General features: G+C 36.1%; 1 protein-coding gene across 2 annotated transcripts in view; it reads left to right on the plus strand.

Annotated features, from left to right (window-relative positions):
* Positions 1-243: 243 nt before the first annotated feature.
* ipo11 (importin 11) overlaps positions 244-25,496 on the plus strand; it is a 167,779-nt gene continuing 142,526 nt past the window's right edge. Inside the window, exons 1-3 of one of the 2 annotated variants that reach the window (XM_089119540.1) lie at positions 244-635; positions 11,183-11,329; positions 24,006-24,106. In XM_089119540.1, the coding sequence (XP_088975666.1) occupies positions 11,192-11,329; positions 24,006-24,106 (239 nt within the window). In that variant the 5' untranslated portion in view covers positions 244-635; positions 11,183-11,191. Of the gene's footprint in view, positions 636-5,644; positions 5,744-11,182; positions 11,330-24,005; positions 24,107-25,496 lie in introns of those variants that run through there. The other variant, XM_039680653.2, reaches the window with a different exon arrangement.

The following is a 25,496-nucleotide window of genomic DNA, read 5'->3' on the forward strand; positions in this document are numbered from 1 at the left end:
TCACTGCAGGCTGACTTACATATAATAGTATAGTATAGAGTTATATTATTGCAGCTGAATTTGATCTCATCAGTTCTCAGTCTGTTGGGCAGCATTTGCCTTCTCATAGTAAATTCTGCTGAACTTGGAAATTCTCGCGCAGTTGCCATGGGCCGTCCTTAGACCGGAGACCTACTGGTGAGGTCACCAGTCCAGAACCCTTTGACCTCCTCATAAAATAGCAGGCTGGCACAAAGTGTTGTGCCTGAACGTGCTCATTGAACGATAGTCCAAGAACTCATATTTTGGGCGAAGGTGAACTGAACGTACTGTTTTACTGTCATTGTTCTTTTCTTCTTTAGATACGAAAATGTTTTAGTGCCAGTGACTTCGTCCGCTCAAGAAAAACGGTAGCCTATTGAGTTACCCGAATCAAACAATGCAAGTGTGTCAGCTTTTTGAAAACTTTTTAATCTCCTTTGCTAGCCTATTATGTATTTTATTCAAATCGAGCATAATTTATCAGATGGAAGTTTAGGCTACTGTATAGTTTTATACGTGTTATTATCTTGGCCTTGGTCTAGTCCTATATTGAAGATGACAAAATTATCAGAGAATTTTATCTTTCCCTGAAGGTGAACGTGAACCAAAGACGGGTGAGTGTTTCTGTTTGTTTAAAATGTTTTTAAAGCAACTATTAAGGACTGTTACTTGTTAGTTTGCTGTTCTTGGTTTAACATCTTCCTAGTCATTTCGTATTAAGAAATAGGCTACATCGAGATTGTATTGTGTGGATGATCATTCATACCGGCAAACCACCTGGTTAATGTTTTATTACTTTCTTCCATGAAATCGAGATGTTGGGCAAAATAATAGGGAGTGACTTATTCACTTAAACTGCATATTTTCTTTCCAAATCAGTTCAGGTTGGGCTATGCAATTTATATGTAGCCTACAGTGTATGAATAAGTTTTGGCACCCATGCTAAAGTTGCCTAAAAAGAGGAATAAAAAATCATCTTTTGGATATTGATCTTAACGCCTTAATTAGAAAAATGAAGAAAACTCCAACCTTTAAGGACACAAATTTTCTTTGTGAATGAATAATAAATACTCATGGTACTCTGGGTATTGACAGCTACATTACATAGTGCATTGGTGATTTTATAAAGGCAATGTCAATATCTAGCACAAATCTAGACTAAAACATTTTCGTATCTAAAGAAGAAAAGAACAATAACAGCAGTCGCGGACTCGCGGCCCTGTGCGAGCACAAACGCACCAGGTTTGTAGACGAGATGGAGAGCGCGGCTTGCTTGCGTGACGTCACTCATCGCTACACCTCCAAAGATTTTGTGATGTCTGAAGAATTGTATAATTTATTATGGTTCTTTCTACAGCACAAAACAGCACAAATCGAGCACAAACAAAAGGCACCGTTTTGGGCCGATTTAGACGAGGTGAGGTGGAGTGACGTCACTGTCCCGAATCCAATGTTCTATTTCTTTACCCGATAGCACAAGACTGTTTGATGTCCTATTTACATCTGGAAGACTTATTTTTAAGGTTGTTTGTTTGCTCATCTACGTATATAGGACGTTTTCTGCAGATGTCAAGATGATGTAATTTAGAATGCATGTTAAACTGACATCTTAAATGACATCTGCAGGAAACGTCCTATAGACGTCTTGCAGATGAGCAAACAACCTTAAAAATACGTCTTCCAGATGTAAATAGGACATCAAACAGCCTTGTGCTATCTGGGAAGGAGGGGAAAATACATAATTCATCGTAACGGCACAAATTGAGCACAAACAAACGTCACAGTTTTGCAACGAGTTAGATCAAATGGGGTTAGGCTAACTGTTTAAAAAGTTTTTTTTTTTATGTTTAAGAGGGGATCGTAGTTGTTTCTTTCAACGGCACAAACCGAGCACAAACAAACGACACCGCACCGGTTTGGTGCGATTTAGAAGAGGTGAGGTGGTGACGTCACCGCCCAGAATTATAATTGTTATTTCTAAAGGAGGGGATATAGATACCATGTTAATATTAACGGCACAAATCGGCACAAACCAAGCACAAACGAAGGACACATTTTGTGTGCGATTCAAAAGAAATGGGGTGGAGAGTGACGTGCTCCCGAATTAAATTTAAGCCCCTATCTGCGAAAGGGAAATGGATAGGCTACAATGTTTTAACGGCACAAACCAGCACAAACGAATGACACCGGTTTGGAGCGATTTGAACGACATGGGGTGGAGAGTGACGTAACACAACCAAACAAATAATCTTCAATATCTCAAACTCCAAACCAGCACATAGGTCCGTTTTTACGGCACAAATCAGCACAAACACAGCACAAACCAGTGACATAGTTTTGGAGATTATTTCGTAAATGGGGTGCCAACTTCCACCATTGTAGTGAGTGAAATCTTTCATTCTGGTGTCTTTGAGCGCACGCTCTCTCAGTAATTTCGTTCAATAGGTTGCCAGATTTATACAGAGCCTTCCAGACGAAAACCCGCTTAAAACACATCTTAAAAAGGCTTTAGTAGCTAAAATCTGGCAACACAAACCACCATTGTCGTACCGCGGCCACATGCGTCATCAAAACAAAAAGCAGCATGTAGTAGGTGTAGCGGTCGGTGAAGTTGGGAGAATGTCATTTCTGTGCAAACTTTGCCCGCCGATAAAAGAATTGCTTTCTGTGGTTGTATATGGGCTGTGGCAATAACATTAATTATAGCTCGCAGCAACATATGGAAAAAAAGAACTATAACTATATTTTTTTGGAACTGTGAACTGAAATTTTGAAGTAAACTATGATCTGAACTAGTTCATTTTAAAATTTGTGAACTGAATAGCCTAGTTCATGTAGAAAGTGAACTTTCCCAACACTGCTGGCACAATCTGAAATTAAATTTTAAATTAAAGACAGCATCAGTTGTCACACCAATTAACGTTCTGTTTAAGCACAACCTTGGCACACTATGGCAATAATTAAAAAAAGTGGGCCTATATATAGAGTAGTAGTAGGCCTATTATATTACATGGAGTTTTTAACTCCCACGTGACATTTGATTTTTCTCTCAAAGACATCCATATCTGGAGTTTCCCTGCATCTTTTATAAATTAATCAGCTTTATGTAACGATGTATATAATAATAGTCATGTAACATCAAGATTATTAGCTGAACAAAGCCTATTGTATTTTCAGCACTTCATCCAGATTCAGGCAAGAGATGCTCTGACTGTGATTTTGGTATGTGCCCACATCCTTCCACAGTATACAGAAAAGAATTGGACTTTCCCCATTTCTGTTGAAAACAAGCTGTGGGTTATCACATAGGCCCAGTCATTTTTTCATTTCACCCCCTCTCTCTGTAGTGACATTATTATTCCCAAACAACATCAACATGTGGCTACTATTGATAATATTATTAATAAAACATCTAACATTATTATTTTTAAATATATATTTTTATAATTACACAGCTCTTGCATGAAACTGGCTGATATGTAGCAATCATGTCATGATTGGTTGCTGTTGATTCAGTGGCCAATGAGCTTGCTGCTCAAACACTCAAATACTTGGCTGCAGCACGCTTTCAGAATCCGCCCTCTTCCCCAGCTCCACCTATATAGATCTACTACGTGGGTTAATCCAGGTTACGTGTGCAGCAGCAGCATGTCATACATGTTCTCACAACAGCATGTCTGTGAATGTATTGACATTAGCAAGTATCGGTACATGATCTGCAGCAGCGTAGCAGAACCAACCCGATCTCACAGCAATTAGTATGTATTTTACGAGGTGGTTAATTCGTACGAATTCATACAACCTCAATTTTTGCTAAATTGTATAAATTTTCAAGTTGCCCAATTTGTATGAATTCGTACGAATTACCTACCCCTGACTCCGCCCCTGAACCTACCCATCACTGGGGTGAGACTGGGGGACAGAAATTGTGTGAGATTGCGTTGTCTATTCCACCAAGACAAAATATATTAACATTGCCATGACCAATGCCAAAATATTACCATATCAATATATTGAGAGTTGTCATGACATAATAAGTATTATTATATATAATAGCCATTGTTTCAAATGATTTTGTATTTGATATTGATTTGATTTCATGGGTAATAAAATTGTTCAGATTGATATTTTATTTAAAGTAATTGATGCAATGCAAGTTTTTTGACATGAAGCAGAACCCCCATAAAGGTCCAGGGTGTAAATATTGCCCCATTCATAGCAGTTGTCTGATTTCATTATTTGCATGACCCACTTATTTTTTTCACAATTTTTAATCTGATGTTCTTTTCAAGGTATAGGGCCTAACAGTAATTGGGATACACAATTCGGTGACTCATAATGGTTACTCCACCTCTTTGCACAGCCTCAGACCATCTACAGTCTGTTAGTCAAGTCTGGCTATGCAAGACAACTCAACACTTAACTGCAACTAGTGTCTATATAGGTGAATTTGGGTCAGTGATGTGCATGAGTAACCTCTCTTTATACATAGACTGCAAGTGATGGCAGAGTGATCTTTTTGCGGTATATGTGCGTCACCTGCTGGACAATAAATGCAACTCATTTATTATTCTCAATTGTAACAAGTTACAGTCTCATAAGTAAATCTTAAATCTTTGTTTACACAATTAGTTTAAAAAAATTGTGAAATATGTATTCACCATAAAGAATTTTTTGTTTTTATTATTGGGTATTCAAAACTACAAGAAAACATAAAAGGGGTATTTGTACTGAGAGTTCAGAGTTAATAACGTGGGTAACATTGTGAGGGGAAATGGTTTAATTACAATTCCATTGGCTCATTTAGGCCTATATGAGAAAATTGTTTGCAAAGTGCCCATTTTTCTATGGAATTTACCCAAAAATAATTAATAACTGTCCATAATATACAGGCTTTTTTCACACAACATGTTATCATCAAATACCACACACAACCAAGTTTCCTCGCTTTGTAGTGTTTTCGCTACCTTTTCCCACAGAATCACTGTTTTATGAAGAAAACCAAAAAAAATAGGAATAATGGTGTTCAAATTACAAAGACACAATGACAATCGGATGGAGAGAATAATATAGACTAAACTTAAATAAAAACAAGAGTATCTGCACTTGTAAGCTCAAAAGAATAAATAATAAACACAAAATAACAGCAATATCCCTACAAAAATATCACAGGAGTATAACAAATATTGTTAAATATTCAGAAAAATCCCAGCTATTTTCTTAATTTTGGCAGTGCTTTTAAATATTGTAATTCTTAAAGACTAGGGAGACCTAAAAAAAGTCAACATTTGTGGATAAAATGTTTAGCCAGTAAAACAAACAAACAAACAAACAAACAAACAAACAAACAAACAAACAAACAAACAAACAAACAAACAAACATAACCTTCTTCGTCATAGTTCCTCTGTTTAATATCTACAAAGGACAAGTTCAAAACAAACTTTCCTCAGATAACCAAACTTTATAATCACTTTATTTTGTTATTATTTATTTAAGATATTTTATTTGTATTAAGAAAACCTAATAAATACAAGATGACATTCAAATTACAATCAACGTTATAAGTTAGACACAAAAATAAATGTTTGGACATGCAATGACGTCATTTTAATGCGACAGCAGCCACTGTGGATGGCGCCATCCTCTTCACAACGTGATCGCGGTGTTTAGAGGCGACTGCAAACTGTTTTCATTTCACCGGCATTGACATATTTGCAGAAGGTACGTCAACAAGATCTTCGGCTAGAGGGGATGCTTTTGGTTCTTATAACTCCTCCAGCTAATGTAATTGGTGATGTTAAATACTTCACTTTGGTCCATAGGCCGACATGCGTTATAGTATATTAACGTTAGCTAACTTACTTCTCTGATGTTGTTCGTATGTGGATAGTTTATATCACTGGGATGAAATCATATTCTAAAAGACTGATCATGATTCGCTTCATTTAGGCGTTATTTTAGCAAATGACACTTGACAGATTTGCCAGTATGATTATAAGAATGATTGACATGTTTAATGTATATCCTAATCTTATGCTTTTGTTATCGTAACGATGCTCGAACACATTATTTATTTCACAGATCAGGTAATGTTTACAGTTTAAGGGGTTCACCGTAACAGGCCGAGAAGAAGCTCTAAAATGATAATAATTTTGCTGGTAAAGAATTAATTCATAATGCAGATCCACATGCACGTGGACATGCATCATTCCAGATCTGTTGTTTTATTGACTTGATGTTTCAAGGTTGGTGATAGATGTGTAGGCTATAGTGCAATATGTCTTGGGTGAGCAAGCAAATGCGTGTCTATTTCATGTTTAAATTATATTCATTCCACGTGTAATATGTCAGTCATTTAAATCTTGACATGGCATCAGGGATTTGACTCTCTAAATCTATTCAGATCTAAATCACATGTTGTGGTTGTGTGTAAAGAGCACACATAGATAATGTATTTTTGTTTGTGTTGTCAGACCTTTTCACTCCGGGTTATTATAGATATATCAGCCATCAGCCATCAGTTTTAATTATTTGATTTGAATTATTTGATTTTCTGCATAGGATGATAACACCATGTCCATTTGGTCATTGACCATTATGTAAGTTGTTCCTTTTCTGTCAGTGTGGATATCTACCAATAGCCTATTTGATTGGTATTAAACATTTAGTTAGATTTTTTTTTTTGCAATGTATTATAGAATATTGTGCATAAAATGTCAGCAATTTATGTGAATATGATTTATACTACCTTTCAAACATTTGGGGTCTGTGAATTTTGTTACTTTTTTTTTTAAAGGAATGTCTTATGTTTAGCAAGGCTACATTTATGTTGAAAAAAAAACAGTATTATTTTGTGAAATATATTTACGATTCAAAAATAACTTTTTTTATTTTAGTATTTTTTTTAATGGTAGCCTACAATATGTAGGATTTGTGCAGTAAAATATCCAAAAAACAACTAGGCCAATGTTATATTTTGTTTAGTTGATTACTTACAATATCCCCAATGTTTCCAACTATTTGTAAATCGTGAGAAAATTGCTATTTTTACAAAGGAAACGGGACGTGTCAGCAGGGGTGAGGAGTCGCCAGTCAACGGCGTCATATCCGCGTTACCATTGGTTTCCGTTCATACTGCCATGGTAACCATGGCGACAGACAATGACAAGAATACAGGGAATGTCTAGGATTATGCTTAGCTGGATGCTTACGCTGTTGTTGTTTTGTTCAAACATTTTGGACCATGGCAAGCAGACTTTGAGACAAAAAGAGGACTAAAACGAAGATAAACATCTTTTGAGAATTTTTGAATTGTCTTATTTATTAAATCCAGGCAATTGGATGATTATAAACGTATTAAAATAAATATAGAATTTATCAAAAACGAAATTCACTGTAAAGAAAGGCTTTCTTCAAAACAAAACTTAATGAAATGGTCAAAATCATGTTTGACCCACTCAATGTATCCTGATATATTGCGCATCCATCTTACTCATGCTGTTCACTTTTTTCAACATAGATGGAAAAAAAAAGCATTATAATCTAAAAAAATAAAATAAAACAAATGCGATAACTTAATGGCTACAACACGTATAGGCCTAGACTTTATTTGTCTCTATTCGCTGCACATTCATTTAATTCTGAACATTGTTGCACATAAGTTGAAAGGCTTTTGTTTACGTGCATAGTAAAACATATCTGCAACATTTATCAAGTTCACGGATAATTGTGTGTGCATTTATTAATCCTTATGATACTAAAATCATAATAAAGTATATAAAAAATCAGGTGAGCCCAGTATATGAACGCAACCTGTTTAATTACACGCTAAACATTTTCCTCCCATAGAAAACCATTATAAGAATGCTTAATGTAAATTAGAATTTCCCCTTATTATGTCGAAATAACAAGATGCGTTTTCTTTTTTTTCTTCACCATTCAGATCAGGACTTCCATAGAAAACAGCCTGAATATAATGGGCTATATGCACGCATAAGTTCCGCATTTGACGCGAGGATGCTCTTCAGTTTCCGGTTGGGGAGATTTAAAGCAGAGGAAAACCGAGGAAAACGGGATTATGGTCTTCCAAATTTACTGTCCTCCCGTCTTTGAAACGAAACTTTAATACGTTTAGATGTAGTTTATATATAGTTATGTTTATTTAAAATTCAACATTTTGATAAATGCAATTAATGCATTGTGCATTATATATGGCATTATGCATAGTATAACTTTATGTAGGCCTACACATTTAGGAACAGATATTGGGATTTAGGATAACAGATTTCTGCACAAAGTCAAACAACATAATGTAAAAGTAACGAGTAACGTAAAAATTTACTTTCCATATGGGGTAACTAAGTAAAGTAAAGGATTACTTTTTTTAAGAAGTAATGAGCAACGAGTTTTTAAAAGTAACTTTCCCAACACTGATTAGCAATTGCTCCCTGCTTCATACCACATTCATAGTGCTGTGTTTCGATTCCGATTCTCAAGATCTTGAATCGATTATCATTATTCGATTCGATCCGATTCGATCTGATCCGATCTTCGAGATTTAGGTATTTGTTTTTGAAAAAAAGCATTCTTAGCTGTTACCTGAATTATGGGTCTGTAGTTATGCAATTCTGCTTGATGCTTTGCGTCATCGATATACGCCTTTGTTATTGTGAGAGATTAGCGTTAGCGACCCCTGGCGGCCAAAAATTACATACTGTACTTTTAAATGTAATTTATTCTTGGGAATGGCAAAGCTGAATATCTCCAGTCTTTAGTGTCATCTCATTATTAATGTTGAAACCGCTGTCCTGTTTAATATATTTGTGGAAAGCTCATGCATGTTTTTCAGGATTAGAAAGTCAAAAGAACAGCATTTATTTGAAATAGAAATGTTTTATTATATATTTTATTATTTATTACTGTCACTTTTGATCAATTTCATGCATTCTTTCTTTGTGATTGGAAGTATTTCTTTTCAAAGCTGTATAGCCGATGTATTATGCATATAGTCTTCTTTTATTATTAAATTTGTGTTTCATGTTCCATGCAAAACATTTTATTTACTCGGAAGAACACTGTCAATGGAGAGACATTTTGTCCCCCAGAGTGATATTATATGGCGTCCGCCAGCACTGCAGGGGTTGATTTGTCTCTTGTGTTGTGTTGTGGCTTTGTAATGTTTGATATTGTATAGGCTACTTCTGATCACAGCTAAAATGTCATGTCTTAAAGGCTATTGAAATATGTCACTATACCTCAAAGCCTGAACCCAGATTATGTGACCTTTTTTTGTTGTTGGAGTAAACAATCGTTTTCTGTGTTCTTCCCAGATCTGATTCTGAACCTGCATGTAATAGTTTGCATTGTTTATCACCTGATCTAACAACAGGTATATAATACAGGGAAGCTGACAGATTAATAAATTGGCCGACTTATTATCTTTTTTTTTTTTCATTTGAAATCAGACTTGATGGCCAGAAAAAATGTAGTTTAGTCCCCTTACACTCAAGATTGCCTGGAACGAACACTTCGCAGCTGGCAACCTTCCGCTTGAAACACCTTTATTAAACACGCTTGCAGTGTAGTTACACTTATCGCTCTAATAACTATGAGATTTTACTTCAAGCATTGATGTAGGAACAGATTTTGTAGGAAGACTGATGTAGGAACAATATCAACTATATGACTTACAAAATGCCTTTGAGTTTATAATTGAACATGCACAGCATCTGTGCCGTGTTTACCAGTAATTACTCATTTTTATCACAGCATGAATGTTTTTTGAGTGGCTACTTTCTGTTTGTCCGCGAGATGGGAAAGCTCTAAAGCCTTCTGCTGTATTTTGGCATTTAGGACAGGACATGAAGGCTTTTTCTGCTTTGCAACAATAGGGGGCAGAGTTGCACCGCAAAGGTTTTCAAACTTGATGTTATTTAAAGGGATAGTTCACCCAAAAAATCCAAATTCTATCATCGTTTACTCCTCCTCAAGTTGTTCCAAATCTCTATGTTTATTTGTTCTGCCGAACACAAAGGAAGATATTTGGAAGAATGTTTTAATCAAACAGATCCCAATCCCCATTGACTGATAGATAGTATTTATTTTTTCCTACTATGGAAGTCAATGGGGAATGAGATCTGTTTTATTAAAACATTTTTCCAAATATCTTCCTTTGTGTTCAGCGGAACAAATAAACACATAGAGGTTTGGAACAACTTGAGGGTGATTAAATGATGAAAGAATTTTCATTTTTGGGTGAACTAACCCTTTAATTTTCTTTGGCTAGAATAACAGAACAAGCCTGGGTTCATCATTATGCATATTTCACTCTAGCAGTAAGAATGGATCAAAGTCAAGACTTTGGGATCTGTTGACATTGTTGTAAGCAGGTAAACTCATTTTCAACAAATTTTCCCCGTTTCCAGCATCTTTTACATATTTGAAATCCTCTTTTTTTGTTTAAATATACTTTTTTTTTTTCATTTAGTACTTCCCTTTGGAAGCAACAGAAGATAGAGGCTAGCCTACATGTTTCCCGGAAGATGAATTAAGTTAAATTTACTTTTATCTTTTAACATTAGAAAAAAATAAAAATAATAATAATTCCCAAAGCTTGTTAATGTTGTTAATATTTGAACTTTTTTAACAGTTGTGTTTGTGTTGGAATCCCTGAAGGATTTGTGTTTGAATCCCTGAAGAACATTGTGCAGTTTAACTGTTCAGGACAAACAAGGAAGGGACTCTAGAACAACCATCACAAAAAAAAAAAAAAAAAAAAACTGTCGTGGATCATTCAGAAAACGACACACAGATTTAAGAATCATACATAAACATTTGAACTGGACATTTTTATAAATTCAGCAATTTTGTTGTCTTGTGGACCATATGTAAACATCTTTTATGTAAAATATCTTATTCAGGACAGTACTAAGCAAAAAATAAAATGCATTTTGTATGATCCTCTTATTTTGTTACAATTTGTCAAACAATTCTGCAAGGGGATCACAAGCTTTCAAGCAGCACTGTGTGTATATATATTAATGTGTTGTAGTGAGGGAGTAAACTAAGAATAATAGCAAAGGACTCTGGGTCTAGCATTGTTAACTTAGATTTTTCAAGAATCTATTAATAAGATGATAAATGCTCTGTTTTTGTTCGCAGCTATACCTAATGGACATCCAGAGCGGCAGCTCGGTGGTGCTGCAGGTTTTGACCCAGGCCACCAGTCAGGACACAGCTGTGCTCAAGCCTGCAGAGGAGCAGCTTCGCCAATGGGAGACCCAGCCTGGCTTCTACTCAGTGCTGCTGGTGAGAATCTGCTCAGTTTAGGGGCACAATACAACAAAATAACCGTCTGAATACGCACTGTGGAAAAAGTGTTTTGGATTTATATGATTTAATTATGTACATCAGTCCAACACGAGTCAATGAAATTAACCAAACATTATTTGTTGACTTAATTTCAACATCACGGAAAGAGGTCATTTTAAAGTTACTCAATAAAGTAGAATCAAGGTGTTTTTATATGGTTCCCTGACAGGATTAATTAATTCAATATCATATAATTTTGTGTTAAATGACTGATTTATAACATTGTACTAGCTAGCTAACAATAGCACATTAGCATGCTAAGTGCTGCTAAGAATTAAACGCTCATTGAGAAAAGTAGTAATGACGTGCTGTATTGTTCCACAGCCGAAGCTAATTCTCCACTCTTCTCCCTAGTGAAAAACAACATTTTTTGTAATATAAACAGTGTAATATAAATGGTGTAATATAAATGTTGCTAACAATTCCAATATAATTGAACATAAACACTATTAAACACTTTAATGTCTCCCCCTTTCCTCATCTTGCTCAAAAACGTGTACAATAACACTTAATTTCAACGTTTTAATCTCCTCATTAAGTCCCAAGCAAATCATGCTGGGAACTACATTTTCAGAAGAAATCATTTCCGATGGTTCACATTCACTCTAAATAATTGAATAGTAGATTTAGAGATGTACGTTTTAGAGAATTGCATTAACCGAAAGCAAAGAAATCAAGTTGAGAAGATGGACGCAATTTTGTTGTTGCGTAGATCGCAAATAATAAGATTCAGTAGATACAATGTGTTTTCCTATTTTTTTAATTTTTTTATTAAGTGTGTAGTTCAATGTCTCGAGGCTTTGTCCTTCTTATTTCTGTGATGCATTTAAACTGGGGCTGGTGGTATGCCCAAAATCTAATTTCTTGGTCATTTTAAATCAAACAAAGCTTCTTTGCACATTAATTAAAACTGATGTGCTGCTACATATCAATGTACATACACTGATTTCAAATGTGGCTTATCCAGTCAGATTCAAAATAATTTACTCTATTGTCAAATTTAAGTGTTGCATGATGTGAAGATGATTTTGTATTGATGCCAGCCAGACTTGTCATTTGTTTGTTTTGAATAACCTTGTTTGTTTGTCCAAATTTCCAAATAAACAATGAATAAATCAAATGAAATGAAATCATTTTTAAAGTCAAGTCAATAAATTGTTTATGATATTGGTCATATCGCCCACTCCTAGAGCTAGACTCCACCTTCCGTTTTAACTAGGGCTGTGAAACGATTAATCGCGATTAATCTCATCTAAAATAAAAGTTTGTGTATATAAATACACACACATGCATGTATATTTTAAAGAAATATTTGCATGTATATACTTTATATATGAAGAGTCCAGATGCAAAAGCCTCTAAATGCCATTTGAAATTTTCTTCTTTAATGATGATTTTTATCAAACTTGTATATACAAGTTTGATAAAAATCATCATTAAAGAAGAAAATTTCAAATGGCATTTAGAGGCTTTTGCATCTGAACTCTTCATATATTTATACATAATTCATTTTATATATAAATATAAATATTAGATGCATCGAGAACACATTTTTCTTAAATATATACATGCATGTGTGTGTATTTATATATACAAAATAATTATACACACTACACACACATATATTATGTAAACACAAACTTTTATTTTGAATGCGATTAATCGTCTTACAGCCCTGGTTTTAACCTGCCTCACTTTTTCATTGAGGGTAGAATAATGTGGCCATTCCTTTTGTGCAGTAACTTTTTGAATACGTGTGTGTAAATATATTAGGGCTGTCACGATTTCTCAGTTAAATGAGAGCGCTTGATTTTAAAAAGTCCTAGATTGGAATTTACCTGTGTTGAGTAACCGGCAAAATACCAGAAGTGGCGCATTTCACAGATAAGAATCCATGAACCGCATTATCAAACTGCTCAAACCATTTAAAAACCATTCTATAGCATAGTGCTGTTGTGAATTCATAAAGGCCGTGATTCAATAAAAAAAGATATGGCCTGCAGGTTCTAAAATGTATGCGCTTCATTTACATGTGTGTAGGTTATTTGCGTCTCGGAGCAGCTCCATTTACAGTAAATGCTGCTTAACTGTTATCATATTCATGCGTGGAGTGTCTCAATCTCTATATACGAGTTTGGGTTGCTTACAACGTTCATCTGTGAACGCAATGTGTGACATTTCATCAAATTTGTAAGGTAAATCATTTATAAACCTACACCAACAGAGGAGAATACATAAATTCTTAAAATGCAATCTATTGCATTTTTAAAATAAAAGCTTAAACCCTTGCTCTGAGTTTGCATGTTTTGATGTCCACATATTCTTGTTAAAGAAAACACATTGTAAAGAAGTGGGTGAATATTAAAAATTAAGTGACATTTTAAATGTTGTATGGCCAATATTTGAGGATTTAATCTCCTGTAAATTTTAACACCAGGCTGCTGGCGCCCTCTGCAGGCATTTGTTATAAAACAATGTACACGAGTTGATTGTTTATTAATGTGTATTATTTAATGTATTTTAACAGTGTTGTTCTATAAAACCATTTGATCACTTGCTCTAAATGCTTTATTAGTATTGCCTTGTTGTTATTCTATATGTATTTAAGTCATTTTAAAGCTCATTGTTCACTTAGGTCTATTTTTATTACCACAAACAATAAAATTATTTTTAAAGTTAATCGTCAAAATACAGATTACTCAGTAACCAAAATAATCGTTAGTGACTGCCCTAAAATGTATGTTTTCTCAGGTACTTAAACTTGCCTGACAGTATTAACTATTGCATAACTTAACATTAACATCAGTTATTATTATTTTTTTTAAATGTCTTTTAAATGTTTTACATTTTTGTTCTGCAGATTTAATAACTCAGGTTGGGAGGGGGGAAGGTGGAGGGAGGGGGACAGATGTAGATGCTAGATGTTGACATTTAAAAGGATTTTGAAAGATATGAGTCATACTAAAATTTAAAAAAAAATATTTAAAAAATAAATGATTTCAGTAAAGAAGAAATAAAAAAACATGGGATATAATTATTACTAATTCTTAGAAAATTATTTTATTATTAAAAGTAAAAAATGTTTTTTTCTTTTTTTCTTTAACTTTAATATGAAAAGAAACCTACCAAACTACCTTAAATATAAATTCAAGTTTAATATTTTATCCTACATGATAGGACGCGAAACTAAATTGCATTGTATTAGTGACCCGTGTGGGTTTTTGTTTTTTCTTGGTCGCTGGGCCGTGACATTGAGAAAGATTTTGTTGGAGGCTGTTTTTGTGCTCTGAGTCTGCACTGAGGTGTGATGGTGGTCCACCTGATCTTTGGGCCGGCATCCACACCAGATGGACATTAGCTGCCATGACTCATTTTGCATTTCATGCTATGCCACTGTTTTATTTATGAGCACTTTTATTACAAAAAAGAAATGAAGCTTTTTTAAATCAGTGAAGTATGTAATAGTTCTTAAGGGTTGTCAAGGGCTGCCAGTGATGACAAACTATACAATGGTGTTCTAAGTGGTCCAGGAGGGCATTGATTTTGCATACTGAACCCAAATAATTTTCATAATAATATGCAGTTCATGGATTTTTTTTTTTTTGCACTGGCACATGAGCTAATTTATTTAAAATGTACTATTAATATTTTATACTTTATACTAGTTGTAGATGAATTAGTAATGACCTTAGAGCTGCATAGAGGTTAAAGGCTTCCGAATGTAGGGAGTATAATATTCTGTTACATGTCATGGTACAAACAGCCCAAGTTGTTGTTGTTCTTTTCTTTAAAGGTGAACACAGCCAGATTTATGTAAATATGGCCACATTTCAGAAGCTGTAAATATGGCCACATTTTAGAAGCTGTAAATATGGCCACATTTCAGAAGCTGAACAAAGGCAGATTTAAACCATTTTGTTCTGTTGACCGTGGAGACCGTGCTGTCCTGTAGAATGGTATTTTTTGGTTTGAGCTTGAGCTTTCGTTGGCAGGAGCAGCAGAAGGGTGATTCAGAACTAAAGCCCCGTTCACACTACAAGTGATTTTGGTTGCCAGTGGCTGGCGGTTAGGTCGCTGGAGGGCGTTCCCCCTACTGTGGTTGCCTTGTAATATTTGTGAGTGACATTCACGGATGTTACCAAAGACAGAAAAAAAAGCCAAGAGAACTTTCCATTGTAACACTAGGGGTCAGCAGCAGCCCTACGCTCCCGCCATTTTGGGTGTGAAAACGACTCGGCAGTTCACTAGTGATGTGTCGTTCGTGAACGAACGAGTTCGCTGATTCTTTGAAAAGAGCTGGACTTCCCATCACTATCCACTAGCTTCTTGCTGTCGCTATGGCAATATCGGCTGCTTGGTTAAAGGGACAATGTTTAGGAATCTCTCTCATCTAGCGGTGCGAACGAATGAATCAAAGCAACCTCCGTGTCTGTTTTTAGGTCTTCCCGCTTGGCTCTCTCCAGCGCTGGAAAACTTTTCTAATATTAACACAGGTCCACGGACAGCAGGAATATTAGGCAGCTGTCACTTTAAAGGGACACTCCACCGTTTTTTCATATTAAACTATGTTATTCCCTTAAAGGTGCAATACCTAAGATTTTTGCATTAAAATATCCCAAAATCACAAGGCCATTGTTATATATTTAGTAAAGATGATAACTCACAATATTCCAAATGTTTCAAACAATGTTTAAATCGTGAGAAAATTGAGATTTTAACCAAGGAAACGGCACGTGTCAGCAGGGGTGAGCTGGGAGTCGCGAGTCAATCGCGTCATATCCGCTTACCTCGGTTTCCGCTCTTACTACGTGTAGTCCTGGACAAATGCGGTAGTTGTAGTTGTGCGTTAGCGTCTATCAAACGACAGCTTGTTTCGCGCATTTGTTATGGAATGGAGCACATATATTCTTTTCATTTATTCTCGGAATGTGAACTGTTGGCTGTAAAGGGGGTCGCACACCGGACGAGAAGCGCTGCGTCACGTTTAGGACAACTCCAGTAACGTTATCGAACACCGGACGCGCACTTTCTCATCAGTGTATGGCCAGCAATATTGTTATGTTTAATGACAGAAAATGAAGATAATGTCTGTTCTATGTTATTGTACTGTACAATTAAATACAATCGTTGCGGAGTCTGCATTCTGAAAACTTTACCTCAGATCATCCGTTCACAGAATGAATTGAGAATCTCACGTGAAAAATCTAATAATAATCAGTAATTGTCATTCAAGCAGCTGATTTCTGTAAATGACTGCAAAACTAAATGCATAGATATTGCAGCATAGGGCAAAGTCAGGATCCATTAGCAACGGTTTGAGGCAAAAATAATTACAATTTTATATAAAACTATGTAAATGGCGCTCTGTGGCGCAGCAGGGTTTTGAACACGGTCCTGAAACGTTGCTGGGCGCCGCGGACAGACGCCGAATGGCGCCGCCGGTATGTGTACACTTATAGAGAATAATGTGTTCGAATAATTATGTGGTGCAACGCGGCGCTGCAGCTTCTCCGGTGTGCGACCCCCTTAACGTTAATTTTGTGAAACTGTAGCTGTGGTTGAATACTTACACGACATGAAAAGATGTGTCAAATGTACATTGCAGACATCCCAAGTCTCCCGGATCTCCCGCATATTGATAGCGTTTCCCTGATGCCCGCAAATTAGTTCAAATCTCCCGGGATATAATGTTAGAGCGAGACATACTGCGCGCATAACATACAGCGCGCTGCGCGTGCACTGTACAGAGGGAGAGACTTTGCGTTTGTGCCTCGCGAACGCGAAAGTTAGCCTTCCCTCCCACCCCCACGATCTTGTTATCGAAATATACCTCCCGGAAATGAATTCTTGCAGGTTGGGATAACTGACATTAAATTGATTTTTTATTTTTATAAAGTTACCAAGGAGGGCCAACCACGTCAACTCCTTGCAAGAGACCTGCCCCTTCAAACCCTCTCCACCATAGCTTCGTCCAGTGACTCAGTAACATCTGTGATAACTAATTTACTTTTAAACCTGACTTTTCTTGCACGGTTATTTCAGTTTAATGAAAAACAAGCATGTCATTAAACGCAACGTTTATAGAAATCGAACTTTACCTCATCCATGACAACTAATTTTCGATTCCCGTCTGACTGATTTATCCACGGTGGAGTTGAAAACAACAGTTCCCATCATTCCGCGTTCCTCCACGGCGTCATCAAGCAAAGCCGTTGTTGTTGTTTTGAATGTAGCGCCCTCTAGCGGCATCTAAATCTTAGGTATTGCACCTTTAACTAAGACGAGTTGATACTTACCTCTCTCGTCTCAGTGCGTGCACTCAATCGCTCTGGCGCGCGAGACATTTTGATCACGCTTATCTTAGCCCAGTTCATTCAATATGGGCCAAGCTGAGAAGCAACCAAACACCTCCACGTTTTCCCTATTTAAATACAGTAACATGAGTAGAGTAACTCGACCAAGAATGGTGACACAAAATAAAACGTTGCACATTTCTAAGCGTGTAAAATGGATAACTATAATGTATGGCGGAATACCACAGCAAGTGATTGGGAGCACTTCGACTCGGCGTAGTAATATCATCACTCGTGAAAAATCCTCTCTCCGGAGTAATGATATAACTGCGCCATCATTGAGTCCATAGATATATATATGCAGCGAGTCGAAGTGCTCCCAATCACTTGCTGTGGTATACTTGTGTAACTGTATTTAAAGAGGGAAAACGTGGAGGTGTTTGGTCACTTCTCTGCTTGGCCCCTATTGAATGAACTGGGCTAAATTAAGTGCTATCAAAGTGTGTCACGCGCCAAAGCGATAGAGTGCACACACTGAGACAAAAGAGGTATGCATCACCTCGTCTTAGTTAAGGGAATAACATGGTTTGACATGAAAAAAAAAATGGTGGACAATCCCTTTAAGACATAATGCACTGATCCAGTACACTGATAGTGATACATGTTTTGTCTTTCTTGTTGTAAACAGTTGTTTACGTTAACTTAAGATATAACCTTCTATGTTTGCTAGAATGCTCCCCAAGACGGGCATGTTGACTATTTTGTGTAAATTTGTCTGTTCAGGCGGACGAGAACTCATTATTTGTTCTTATTATAGCCAACTCAATAGTTGGCTATAATAAGAACATCTTTCAAACGTCATTAGAACGTTCAATTCTCCCATTATAAGATGCAACTATTCTGTGCAATCTTCATTGTATTTTAACATTATTTCCTGGTTTTAAGTATGTTATTAAAATATTAACAAATAACTATTTTATTAAATGCTTTGAACACCTGATTATGCATGAGAAAAAACCCGCCGTAAACCGGAAAACCGGCTTAAAAAAAAAAAAAAAAAAAAAACGCGATATACATTTTTGATCAAACCGCACAGCACTAGTTTCCAGGTATGACTAAAAATGTGCCTTTGACTTTCATTTATATTTTGATCATGTATATATAGTCCTTGCATTCTTTCTTGTATGAGACACCCGAATGAAAGGCTCATTATTATGCGGGTCTTTGTCTTCTCAGGTGGGAACCACCTAATTATTCACGAGGTAGTTGGGCCATTCACGCCCCCACGCATATTGCCTTTCCAAACAAAAAATTTTTTTTTCACAATTTAAAACAATCTAGTGTTTTATGTGAATGCTTAGGCAGGATGATTTTGTAGCAAAAACTCTGGGCGTTAACATTCATTAGTCAAAAGTCGTGTGGACACGTATTTAGTGTGTTTTGTGGCCTTATTTCAGAAACTTTAATTTTTAGTTGTTTCAATAACCATACATAAACAATATTCTCTCAAAAATACAAACATGTACATACATGTGGCTCACATATTATGGTAGCCCTATTTGTGCTACATAGTGTAATTTCACCTTTGACATTAATATGTTTATAAGCAACTGAAAAAAGCCAAACATCCTTGAGAGTCCAAACATCTCAAGGACTCCAAAAACACCTTACTCCCCAGAGGGTTAATGTGAGTTTCTATCATTTCTAATCATAAACTGAATAAAGTATAAATAAAACGGTACTTTTGTCCGCTATGTCCAAAAATATAGGGTGAAATATATCTTGTGGAAATAGGTCAACCAGAATAAAAGAGGAATTTTGTTTCTAGGATTGCGATTCAAAATGTTCAGTGCTTCTTTGACCCATTGATGGTGCTAGAGGGTTTGTAAGACCAACTCTAAAATTGTAATAAATCATCCTGCATTGATCATCAGGCCTTCTTAATTTCTAAATTGAGTGCAAATGGAGAGTAGATTTCAAAATAGTAGGCACTGTTTATCAGACTTCAAAAAAAAAAAAAAAAAAAAAAAAAAAAATCTTCTACATGGCCTAAGGGCAGCTTCATACTTTTGACGTCCCTCAGGTCTAAAAAAAAAAAAAAAAAAAAAAACAATCTACAGGATTTGCAGAAATCTGGTCTTGTGCCGTGTATGACTCAATCGTGTCTCTCTTTCAGCGAATGAGGTGTCTGTGGTCCTCAATAGGTGGCTCAGTAGTATTCCTGTTGTCATACACCACTGGCTGGGGTTGTGTAGATGTCCTCTCAAATCCTTTAAGCCCTCAAACTTGGCACAGACTTCTTCGCTAGCAAGGTTTAGCATGAAATAGGATTTCAAAGGAATGGAACCCAATCCTACGTATCAGCAGTTTTTCCAACGATTTCCGCAGGCGTCAACTTCGACTGCGGTGCAATAAGAATGTCTGTCACGTCCCATCAGCCTCTCTTATCTGTTTGTATTTGAGTCAACTTGCTGTCACTCGGTCTGTCACCGAAAGAAATCAGCCTCATTTGTATGGATTCGCGTTTATTTGTCTTCTCAAATGGTGCTTTCAGTGACCTTGAGGTGAATTACTCTGAGGCGGCAAGTCAATTTTTTCAGAGTCATGTTTATTTGTCAGCAGTCTATTGGTATGATATTCACCTGTCATATTTTGAAAGCAATAAGCATCCTTTCGCATCACAGTGTCATGTAATTCTCGGTTTGTTTTTTGAATGCAACAGACTTCTTCCTCACAGTTATTCTCTGTGAATTATTGCCTTGTGCTCACTCCTCAACATCGTTTTATGGACTATAATCTGGCAGAGTGGAATGAGCCCCCGGTCTCTAAGCAGTCAAGCGTTGAGCCTTTGGGTTATGGTGGCCCTGCGTCTTAGCCTGGCGGAGCTGCTCCCTCTTGAACACTGCTGCTACTACATATTTATCAATGAGAATTAGCTCTCCATGGCCTGCCTCTTGCTCCCCGCGCTCTTATTCCGAACATGGCATGCTGGATTAAATCCTGAAACTCACTCTACAGTGGAATAGCCTTTAATTATTCAGTGTTGGGCTTTAGCCTCACTTACCTAACTTGTCTCACTTCACCCCTGGAAATGCATGAATTCACAGGTTTTTCACATTGTAAATTGTGCATTTTCTGTGTCACTAGAGGCACTTAATGAAAGTGCAAAAAATGATGACTTAAAGGGTAGTTCACCCAAAAATGGGTGACTCATTAATAACTCACCCTCATGTCGTTCCAAGCCCGTAAGTCCTCCGTTCATCTTTCGAGCACATTTTAACATATTTTAGATTTAGTCCGAAAGTTTTCTGTCCCTCCATTGAAAATGTATGTACGATATACTGTCCTTGTCCAGAATGGAAATACAGACATCATCAAAGTAGTTCAAGTGACATCAGTGAGTTAGTTAAAATTTTTGAAGCATCGAAAATACATTTTGGTGCAAAAATTAACAAAAACTATGACTTTATTCAACATTGTTGTATTCTCTTCTGGTTCTGTTGTCAATCCGTGTTCACGAGTCCCGACGTAAGACGCTGCTGATGTGTATCTGGTGTGTCCATGTTTTGGGTTCAAATAAATAAGACTGGGCAAAAAAATGCAAGTCTTCCTCTGTGTCAAAATTCTTAGACATGTTTGCGAAGATTGTTTTATTTACAGTGTGCGTCTCCCTCAGACTGTAAACGAAGCTCGGGCGCACTGATAACACATCAGCAGTGTCTTTCATCATCAGCGTCACTGAACTTGGATTGACAACAGAACCGGGAGAGAATACAATTCTGAATAAAGTTGTAGTTTTTGTTATTTTTGGACCAAAATGTATTTTTGATGCTTCAAAAATTCTTGGACTTCTTTGATGTCTTTATTTCCTTTCAAGACAAGGACAGTATACCATACATACGTTTTCAATTGAGGGACGGAAATCTCTCAAACTAAATTTAAAATATCTTAAACTGTATTACCAAGATGAACAGAGGTCTTATGGGCTTGGAACGTATTGGGTGAATTTTTGATTTTCTTCTTTGGGTGAACTAACCCTTTAAAAAAAATTTTTATAAAAAAAAACACTGCCAAATTTATTAAGAGACCATGGCTGAAACATACTTATATTGACATATATATATATATGTTCACATGTATTATTGTGCATTTTTTTCCTCATATTGTATTTGCGCTGCCAACAAATTAGCACCAATGTTTTTTTTTTTTTTTTTTTTTTTTTTGTGTGTGTGTTTTTGTTTATATATATACACTAAAATTTGGGGCCAGTTTATTTAATTTATTTTGAAAGTAATTAATTTTTTACTTTTAATCAGCAAGGATGCATTCAACTGATGAAAGATGATTTCATTTCAAATGAATGCAGCCTTGGTGTGAGCATAAATGACTTGACCCAAATGTTAAAATGATTTTGGCCTGTTGTCATTTACAGAATAAAGCATGACAATTCAAAATTTTACTTCACCCCAGTGTTTCCTCTACATTCATTCTCCCGTGGCGGTTGCAGCTTCTCAGTGACGTCCGATATTCTGCATAATATTATGTTATTTTGTTAAGCCCCACTAAAGGCATAAAAAACTTTGTAAAGCACAATCAAGTTTTCACCCTATATTCCAAGACTTCTAAAGTCATTGTATAATGTGTAATTTTAGTCGCTAAGTTAAAGTTAACGGAAAGTCATCTCGCCTCAGTCATTCTTCATTCAGAATTCAGCGCGTCGCGTTCGTTTGCGACACGACGACACTCTCTTCAAGGTCAATATTCCCATTATTATACTTTATTTGTAGATAAAGCATAAAGTAGATGGTTTTCATAAAATGACTTTATCTTGCTGGAGTGGAGTTTATTGCCCTTTCACATTCCCTTCTCCCGGGTGTATGTGAGATTACAGCATAGAGTCGAGAGAGTGCTATTGTTCTTCATGCGCACTGAAATTTAAAACTGTTAAAAGAAAAGGCTCAAAAAACTGTTGCATATAGAATACACTAAGCATTAGTGCTGCACGATTAATCAAATCGCAATCGTAATAGCGATCTCAAACCTATGCAATTATATAACGCAAAATGCCGCGATTTTATATGAAATAAACAAATTAGGGCTATTAACGCAGCATCTCTTCATTTTTGTCATCCTTTGACTAGTGTTACACGATCCCGCTCTTATTCGTGCAAATGCCTTTTCGCATTTTGCACGACAAGAAGTGAAAAGCTGCCTGTGAATGCTCTAAATGAGACTCGCAGAAAGACGCGCGCCATAATGCGCATGCACTGACGCGTGCCAGAATACAGTTCTCTTTCGAGCTTGAACGAACAATAGCACACACAATTATGCCAAAATGTCGTTTTGTCGAGTATCTTCATAACGTAAGAAAAGTCTTATGGACGAAAAGAGTTGTGCTATGAGGCGCATGTGAGATCCGCGTCTCGGCAACGGGTGCTCTTAAAGGGCCAGCAGCGAATAAAGCGTTCTGTCAGTAAAGTTAAAAGAACAAAGGGAAATTAGAAAATTACTCACTGATCTTGACTAAAGAACTTTTGTAGCTTTAATAAGGATTATTCTATATATAATTTATAATTCATGCAGCGCAGACTGTTTGATAACTTTATTCAATTTCTGTATCCTACCTGTTAAGACAGGAAGGGCACAGGTAAATATGGTTTTTATTATGGGTTTATGTGGGGATTGTTTGAAGTTCACTTAATTTAAAAGTTGTTAAAAAATTTTTTTAGCCTAATAATTTTTTTTAAAAAAGTTGATAGCTTTCACTGTAATGATGGTTTGGTTGGTTTATTGATCATTATAGGTGTTATCAATCATTTAGTTGTTGTTTTTAGTTTGAGTTGAGAAATAAACATTAATACACAGAATGATCACTAATCTGTGTGTGCATTTTACTTTAGAACCAAGCAAGTTGGACTCATGAAAGCATTTTATTATATCGGAATAGCATATCACAATTGCAATATTGACCTCAGTAATGGCAATATGACATTTTCCCCAAATCGTCCAGCCCTACTAAGCATATTATAGATCTAATCCCTTCGCTATGTTCTTTTCAATGTGAAGCGTTGCGTGCTGTGACTTGGTGTTGCTTCAAGTGCATCATTCTGCACACGGGATGCGCATGATCGATTATAATAGAGACAAGGGGGCGTGGCCTAAGTGAAAATACCCCCCCCCCCCCCCCCCCCGCCGGGGGAAATGGACCTGCCCCCACAGCTTGGAAAAATCCTAGAGGAAACACTGCACCCCAAAGTTTTTTTTTTTAATTGTTTTGGAGTTTATATGTCTTATATTTATTTCTCTTTGATTTTGCTCAGAGCATCTTCAATAATCACTTGCTGGACGTCAATGTGAGATGGCTAGCTGTCCTTTATTTCAAGAACGGTATTGATCGCTACTGGAGAAGAGTTGCACCCCAGTAAGTACATCTGATTCTTCATCACCATTTCTAGACTTTTCTATCAAGGCTGTTACTTTAACTGAGAGTTGAGCGTGATGTTATTTTCAGAGATGTCTTCATCACTCACATAAAACCATTATCACATTTACGTCAAAGCAGCCCAGCAATATCCAAACCAATAAATGCCCATCACTGTCTAATGTAAAATTACATTGAGGGTTTTTATTACAATGATTTGTGTCATAACTAATTTAGTTATGGCTAGCACTGCACTGATTAAAATCCAGGTTCCACTCATTATTTAGTTGAAATGGCACTGAGATTTCATCTTGGATGTTACGGCATGTACTTTTCGCATGTACAAATGAAGAGTTCAGATGCAAAAGCCTCTAAGTGCCATTTGAAATTTTCTTCTAGAATGATCATTTTTATCAAGCTTGTATATTTAAGTTCAGTGATTTCACTTAAATGGCAATGATAATTACCTATTAATTGTTATTTAAGTGAAATTACTGAACTTAAATATACAAGTTTGATAAAAATCATCATTAAAGAAGAAAATTTCAAATGACATTTAGAGGCTTTTGCATCTGAACTCTTCAAATTTAGAATTTGGGGAAACCACTTGAAACGTTTGTTGTGTTGAGCTACAGCTGTAGATGTTTCTTTTTGAGAACTCTCATTATTGGTAATCTAGCAGTTATTTTTTTAGTCATATTTTTCTTATTTTGACATATTTGCATGTCATATTTTTATTTGTCATTTCAAATTTTCGTAACAGCGTTTTATTTAAAAGAAAAACCTGAACATGCCTTCCCCTACACAAGCCCCGCCCCCCGAGTACCCATACTTGTTTTTGAGATCAATCAGTGCTCGAAATTAAAAATTGACAAAAATGGCCATTCCTAATCTCCAGTGATGTGTCTAATTTTTTTATCGATCATTTGTTGGTAAAGGGAGAGAGACCTGACCTAATTTCTGTCAAAGAGCCAGGTGTGGCTTGCAAGCCATAATAGGTTACCGACCGTTGTTCTAGCCTATAACTTGATCTGTTGGCAGAAGACTGCATTCAAATTTTCCGATTGGCTAACATCCGCAGTTAGTGTTTGCATTCTTTTTTTTTTGGTGTGTGTTTACAGAGCCTGGTGTGATGTGCTGTAGAAAGTGTTGTTTCTTAGGGATTTCTGTTGTAGGAACGTTGCGTATGTTCATGGTCCTGCAAAAATACTGCTTGCAGAATTTGTAAAAGTTAAATTTGTATGGTATTATTAATGTGTTAAGTAGGGCTCGTTATGGCCAACTACCTTATAGACGTCATGATACAATGTATTATACACAAATGCATAACGATCAATGCATTGCAACTGTAATTGAATCATTGATACGTGAGAGAGCATAAATGTGAGAG

Source organism: Pimephales promelas, chromosome 14 (genome assembly GCF_988280905.1).
Source record: "Pimephales promelas chromosome 14, fPimPro1.hap1.1, whole genome shotgun sequence".
Taxonomy (NCBI): domain Eukaryota; kingdom Metazoa; phylum Chordata; class Actinopteri; order Cypriniformes; family Leuciscidae; genus Pimephales; species Pimephales promelas.